Genomic DNA, 8,157 nt, shown 5'->3' with positions numbered 1-8,157 from the left:
TACACAATTTTAAAGATTCATTTATATTCTAATAAAATAATATATACAAACGGGAAAAATTTGTAATAAAAACTGATACGATTTTTGTGTTACTTGTGGGGCTTCAGATAATAAATGGTGCCCTGCGTTTTTTTAAATAATTATATCAATATATCATGAAATTAAATTTATATTTTAATTTCAAGAATTATATATATTAGCACCTAATATAAAATATTGAGGTTTGAATAAAGTATTAAACCTCCAATTAGTAGCCATGTTTCTAAGTTCATTTTAAATTGGGAATGAGCAAACCTCAATGTGTTTTCTACCGACAATATTTTCAAATTCATAGATTTCTTCTGTTTTTCGCATTATTCACCTTTAAATCGCAGAAAAATTTAAAAATTCAATAAAATCTTGTTACCTGAGTTTTATGATTAAGTCATCTAAATTATTTAGTAACTACCTCAGTTTTATTTTCATCTCATCATAGCCGAAAAATGTCCAATTGCGTATAAATGTCTATTAATATTAAGAATTGACACATAATACTTATATTACAATATCAAAGGGGAATTATTTCCCGAATATAAATATTCTATATTTATAAAGCTTTTCTATTTCAAATGTCGTTAATATGTATTAATATCTGTTTCTTGTTGTAGTATAAAATATGGCCTTATGCGAAAATGAGAAGTACATTTTGACGGGTGTTTTAGAGGCTTTAACGGGTAACGACTTTTCCCATTGTAATATCCGATATTTATGTTCCGTAGATAATAGCAAAATTTAAGTAGTTGTAATATGAGCAATTTAATGGCTAACAGCAAATAGTCGATAACTAGCACACATTAATCCATTAATGGATGCTTCAATTCAAAATATTTTCAACTTTGAAAACTCATACCTTAGGTTACTTTTCAAATTGGCTCAAATTTTAACAATACCTTAGTACCTAATACTTAATGTACAAAACTTCCAGTCATAGTAAAATTACTACAAATTTCCTTTCAAATATGAGCCTTTCAAGAAATGTTTCAGTGTTTTCTACGATCAGTCAATCTATAAAATGAAGTTAATCCCTTTTTAATAATAAGATACTTTTTTAATGTGTTTATGTAAAAAGATGTGTGTAGTGAAATAAGGAAACTGTATCTGATCAAGGTAATCAATATTTGAAAAATTACAGGAGCATAAATAGGAAATTTCCCTATTTTTTTTCAACAGAGTCTTCTTATTTCTTTACCAATAATTTTTTTCTGGTATCATTACAATTATGCAGGAGGGTTCAAGTTGAAGGTCAATAATTTTAATAAATGAAAGAACACCAAGAAGCTTTCATTAGAGAACTTTATTCGCATGTTTCCTAACAGGGATACAACACAATAAATTAGAATTTATCAGAAGATGTCATCATTTAATTTGATTCTAATTTAATCAGTCATAAAAATTGACTTAAAAACCATTTTTTCCAAACTTTCACAACTTGCAGTTCTGTTAAAAACATCTGTAGTCAAAGTTGTTTTTGTTTTACCAGAACAACCATGTAAAATAATTTTTAATAGAAAAAATTAAATCATTGTTCGATAAAAATAATCAAAAAAATACTGTAGTAGTTTTCGTTCAAAATTCAGGCAATTCTTCTGCTTGTTTTGACTGAGAGCATTTACAGAGTTCAAAAATGTAGTTGAACAGTTGTGTAAAACTAATTTTTAAATTACGCAACAATATAGTTAATTAGCACCTGTAAATAACTTTTGTCTTCTTAAAGGTTTTGCCTCCTCAACATAGGAACCTCCTCCTGCTTTTTGTGCAAAGCAAGAAAATTATCGGCTGGGACGAAAACGCCAATAAAAAACAAATATTTTTGGACGGATCCAATGACTAATAGTAAAATATTGTTTGTCAGGACTTGGAGGAGGCCGGCAGTGCAAGCCTACATGCATTGATGAATTCATATTTTATTATTATAAAATTATGTTCAGTTAATAAGATTCGCAATGTTTTTTTTGTAATCTATTATATATTTTAGTCAATATTCAAAAATATACATATCGAAAGGCCATGCAAAAAAAATTCGACTTTGGTGACAGTAATAGATTTTCACTTTCAAAGAAATAAAACACCTTCTATTCAGTTATTTAAGGTAGCATTTTACTTCAGTTAGTTGGCTGATTATTTCCACTCTGAATATGCACAAAAATTATTTCTACACCAAATGCTCAAAACATAATAAATAAAAAAATAGTACATACCGCACGGCAATAGTTATAGTATTTTGCTTTTGCAACCAAATAAGCTTTCCGTTCTTTCAGAAGGTGCGCCAAACGCTGAGTTCTCTGAGCTGATGTCAACGGCCCATCGACACCATCATCATTGAATGTAATTTCCGGAGGAATGGGTAAAAAGTCGTCAACTGGAGGTGGTGACTGTCTTGGTGTTACCGTTGACAAGGGCACTGTTTTAGCAATTAAAGTTTCACTTCGTACACTCCACTGACTACTACCGTATTTTTTTTGATTCATTAGGTCACCAATACTTCCACGGACACTCACTGTTGTAGTACTGCTTAACAAGGATCTGGAGACGGTTGGATATGAGTGAGAAACCACAAACAAAGGCATAAACGAGATTTTAATGTATAAAATATAATAATGCTAAATGTTTAACCCGAAACATAGACTGTTTTTCCAATATTACTATTGTTTTTTTTATTCAAGAACATTTACACTGTCCAGATCGGAGATCAATCGTTTTACGAGTATAGTATGTTTAGAAAATATATTGAAATTTACTGTTAAATTAAACTCCCTCGAGGAATGCATAGAGGTACACGTGAATGTGATTTTACCAATGTTTTTTACCGCTCAAATTGGTATATATTTTTTTCTTTACAACTTTTATTGCTCACTTTTCAGGAAATCAGCCAATATTAGTTCTGTATATGTATATATGTATATGTATGCCAATATTAGTTCTGTATGTTTGCACTATACTCTCAAGTTTTCTCTGTTTTCACACTTGCAACAACAGATTTACGCAGTAAATTGAAATGGAATACTGACAACAGAAACATAATCCATGTGCTTTCTACACATAATCCATGTGTTTGTTGGATCTGTAATTTATTTTTAGAGTTTCATAAATAGCTATTTAAATTTAAAATAGTACTTCAAATAAATATTGTTAGGACAAACAGAAGGAAAAATTTTAAAGAAGAAAATGCAATAGTTTGTTGGAATTTGGCTAAATTTTTTTGGCATAAATTGGCATTCAACGTCTGAAGTTTCTGCTGTAAATATATGAAAAAATATATCCCACTGATTGGTTCCTATTTCATCATTTTTGATATATTCCATTTTTTAAAGTCTCTTACTATACGCCCCTTATTTTATTTTAATTAAAGTTGAAAGTTCGATATTTCCATAGTTTTATGGAAGTTTACTCATTACTTTAGATAAAGCGTCTATAATTTTACGTATTTTGCAGATAACCGACATTAAAGATTAATTATTAGAAATAAATATGTTATAAACAAAAATTAATATAAATAAGTCCCGGATGGAAGTAGAAATTTGCACATTAGCATACGTAAATTAAGTTGTTAAATGTTAACTATTGTTCATTAAATTTGTGGAAATACGTGAAAATTTGACGATTCTCAGATTCTAAATTCGATGTTCTAATTTAAGAGAGAAATTACAATTGCTCATCCAAACGTATTACTTTATGATCAGCCTCGATTTTTAATCTCCGTATTAAAATAATCTATAAATTAATTATATAAAAATTGAAAAATTAACACATTTAGGAATTGGCCTTGCGGATTATTTGTATCTGTTGATTAATTGAATAATTAGAACCTGTTCCTGATCATTCTTTGCGCCAATAGAACTTCTGGAAGTACTGCCTCATTTATTCTTTTGACAATTCATTATTGACTCTTCCACTGGTTTTTCCTAATATTTTCCCTTATTTAAGACAACGGATTTATCATCGAAGACTACAAAGATTTACGAAAAAAACATGTTCATATATTATTTTTATGTTTAGCATCAAAATACGGATATAACTAGGTTTATCAGTTTCTCACTCTTTCCAACCAAACTAACCTGGACATATAAGGACTGTGAGGCACTGAAGCCGGACTGGCAGACAATTTATGATTAGCTGTTGAGGATCTCACTAAATCGGGAATATTTCCTGGTAATGCAATTTTATCGATGTCAGACATACTGGAGCCACGACGCATCCGTAGCCTATCTTCGGTTTCTGTCATTTTCACTGAAACTTTCTTCCGAATTCGTTCCACCGATCTGGTATGATGCGACGGCGACTTCATGGTGAACGATTTTATTGCTAAAATTGAAGTCCAGTCGCTTGTCCAGTGATGATTTGCACTTTTCCGCGGAGAGTCATGCACTTGGGTCATTACCGGATTTTTTAGAAATAACGTTTTAATCCCGAAATACTGGAAAGCTATTACCAACTCAAATTAATTTCAACTTCATACAATCAAAAATATTGTTCGTTTGAAACTTGAAATATTCAGTTTCTGCGAAAGGACCACATGACTTGGATATTCTATCCTATAATTAAGAATAATATTGTAAACATTGGGTTTAGAATATTGAATAGAAGGATCCGTGTAAATCATTCACGTAAAACTTCCTAATTTACACATTTCATCAAATGAGCAAAAATTTCTAATAATTATTATGAAATCTGGCGGTATACAATTGAAGAAGAGAATTTCAGCAGAGTTAAAAGAATGTCGTCGAAACCTTGATACCAGAAAAAACTGCAATGATCAAATCCCTGCATCCTCTTGGCCAATAGACTTTATTTTTCGTTCATCGTGTTTATTTATTCATTTATCGCAAATTTTTACTTTGTTTTTTTGGCTGATCTCTTCATGTCCAGTTGTTTTAATAAATTTAGCAAATTCCTCAATTTAGCTTCATCATATTCACAACCTTTGATTATGATATCTAATTGAGAACTGAAGTAACCCATTGATCGCCATTAAAGTGATTCCGAACATTCTGCACTTGACAATGATAGAGATCGGGGTTCCGTAAATAGAAAACCTTTTCACACCGATTGGCAATGGCCAAAATATTGAATATATGAGGGCTGGCAAAGACAATTGTATCTGGGTCAATGTTTTGTAGATATTTTTTCCGCAGGAAGCAGAATTCCCATTAAGTAAATTGCATGCAAGGTGACTACAAATGAACCGGCTCTGAATGCTTATCACTTGTTGAACGATAACTGTTTTACCACAGCTGTTTTACTAATACTTACTCAGCTTTAATGTATTATTATTGTAAATGGAAATGTTATAATCTTTCATTAGCAGATATCAATACTTATGTAAAATAGCTCGTTAATACAGGTTGCCGAAGCATTAGGCCAAAGCACAATATGCATTAAACAAATACGAACAAAACATGTTTATATTTTGTTGATATAGAGGTCAGAAATATGATTGATATTTACAATATTATCTACTTCATTTTAATAAAATATATCTTCCCGTATTTTATCTGCAATTAGTCAAGTTGTTAGCTTAATTGATAATGGGTGCAATATAAATGATCCTGGAAATTCGCGTTTAATGGATAGCAAATATGTTTTCATTTGCAAGTGCTAATCGAAGAGAAATGTTGCCGTCACTCTACCATAGCAAGTGGTTGTTAACCTAATCCTCATCAACGCTTCATTATTTATCCGTCTTGGGATACACGGATACACGAATTTGATGTAATTCAATGCAAAAAAAACCGTATCTATAAAATAATTAGATAAAAGAACAAGCACTAGAAAAAGGAACTTTTCGGGTTAAGTATGCACTTTGGCACATTTATTAGGTCATATGTTGTTGTGCTGCGCTAAAAGCTTTCAGATTTCCCAAGAGGCCTTCATTCAATTTTGTGAGATTTTTGCAATTTGTCGTAAGAATAGCGGCCCTAATTTATCTGATATTGGTTTTTTTGCAGTATCAATAGCAGATGTACATGGTGCACAACAATAAAAATATCAGCAATTTTACCATGTTCGATATTTATAAGGTCGTAGATATTATTTTGAATTACAATGTCGATTTTGCCGTTTTTTATTTTCGTATCTACCACTATTGAGTCAACAAAATGTAGATTAGAACTTAGAAATTTGTGTTAATTTGTAATTTTGCAAACTTTCTTAAAAAAAATTTAAAATAATTATTCAAAGACGAATTAATTTAAATCATTCATGAAAAAAAAATTATGCAAACTATAAAAATCAACTAAACTCCTCCATCAAAACCGTTTGAAACTGTTACGCTCGATGACCTTAAAGTTGAAAACTTGTTGAATTCTACAAATATTGAGATGGAGCTGATTTCACACTTAATAATTATTGGACTTGTTTAGTTGAATTGCAGCATTGACTTGCGAAAACTAAATTAATGCATGATTGAAGTTGGCAAGTAGAAGTAAATTTCACTTGGGCATGCAGATTGCCATTGCAAAATCCATACAAATACATACGAAAGTTATAACTCGATTTGAGGGAATTTTTACCATGTCTGTTATCCGAATATGGAACGGGCATTTGATGTTCCAATATAAGTTTCATATTGAATTATTCTTTATAAATGTCAATTATTCACTTATACTTGCCGCAAAGTGTGCTGGCGCTATAAAAACTTCATACAAATTATATAGACTGTTTACATCACATCAATCCCGAATTATTTTCCAGGATTTTTATGCTTTGGTGTTCTGATATTTCTTTATTTTCATGCATGAACATGTGCAAAATTTCCATGTAATTTCTTCATTTTTAGAATTAAATTTTTAGTGATTCGTGAGTCTCAGGAGCGAATTTTAAAGCCAAAATCCTACTTTTTCAATAAGTTTCTTTTCATAGAAACCTGACTGTTGAGACAATCAGGAAAAGTAAAATTAAAGTGGGTACTTAAAACTGCCAAAAATCCGTATAATGCAATTAAAATTATTTTTCAAATAAAAGACTAATTGTATCCGAAAATTTGAAGTGAAACATACATATATGACCTATAAATCTTATATGGAGTCGAAAATCACTGCCCACTTTGAACGGTTTTTTACAGATAATGAGCCACAAATATAACTACAAGCAAAATCAGCACTCTCAGTTCCAACTTAATAAATAGTATTGATTAGGGTTAGTGGCATTTCCCTGTATTTTTACCCAAAAAATTTTAGTAGTTTAATGTTGAAAGTTTAAATTAAAAAATGTATTTTTTTGCTACATTTTTACTAGTTTTTCTCAATACTGAATATATCTTGCTATAAGTATCTTTGGGCAGTATAATTGCTGTCATCCCATGTTTTTGTTCACTGACTCAAAGTTTGGTAGTAAATATTTTTAATTTCAGAATATCTATCGACAATAGAAATGTGGATAAAAATTTCCAACTTTGCAAACTTTGACAACAACAAGCAAAAAAGTTTACAAAAACTGTGCTCTATTTTTATTAAACTTTTTTGAAACAGTAGTGCATTTGGCGTCAAAATTTTATATAATAAATCAGTTTTTTCATGTAGAATTATTTCGCATAAACGTGATATTAACAGAATTATGTCATGCAAGTTTAGCAAAGATATCAATTTATTTGCAGTTATAGTTACCAAAACTGTGTGCCTCCAGGAAGAGGCATCCATGAAAAAAAAATTAAAATGATAAGACATAAATCAATGCAGTCTTCAATTTCCCTGAATGTTTGTTCCTTATAATTCCACAAGTCCGAAGCACAATATTACTTTTACTCCACTTATGAGGAATTAACAAAAAATCTAAATGATAAATAGATATGCAAAAACATTGCTGATTGTTTTATGATTTTGGATTTTTTTTTTCATTAGGGCATTTCATCAACTTTTAAACCACTGTCCTTAAGCTTCCAATGTTTCAGCCTTCCTGGCTTATTGGCAAAATAAACAGTTAAAAAATGTGGAAACAGTGAAACTTTTAATGTTTATGCATGGTTTTTTATTGTCATTTTCTATTTATAAACAGATTTAATATTTTGCAAACGCTTTATTTGGTGCTCAGAAGTTTATAAATATTTTACATAATATGAAAAAACATGACTCTCACTTCAGCTTGGAGTTTTTGAAATTTATAGAGATCAGTTCAATATTTGCT

The 8,157-nt window shown here is 30.1% G+C and overlaps 1 protein-coding gene across 1 annotated transcript; it reads right to left on the bottom strand.

Moving 5' to 3' along the window:
- Positions 1-2,237: 2,237 nt before the first annotated feature.
- Positions 2,238-4,447, bottom strand: LOC109542779 (the record flags this gene model as incomplete). The annotated part of the gene is made up of 2 exons (XM_019912149.2): positions 4,095-4,447; positions 2,238-2,562 (listed from the first exon to the last, which is right to left on the bottom strand). Coding segments are annotated over exons 1-2 (645 nt in total), but the record flags the coding sequence as incomplete, so codon positions are not given.
- Positions 4,448-8,157: the final 3,710 nt, after the last annotated feature.

Source organism: Dendroctonus ponderosae, unplaced genomic scaffold, assembly GCF_020466585.1.
Source record: "Dendroctonus ponderosae isolate FM_Combo_2020 unplaced genomic scaffold, Dpon_F_20191213v2 Dpon_F_20191213_172, whole genome shotgun sequence".
Taxonomy (NCBI): Eukaryota; Metazoa; Arthropoda; class Insecta; order Coleoptera; family Curculionidae; genus Dendroctonus; species Dendroctonus ponderosae.
The sequence above is the reverse complement of the archived record's forward strand: the minus strand, read 5'-3'. Positions and strand labels throughout refer to the sequence as shown.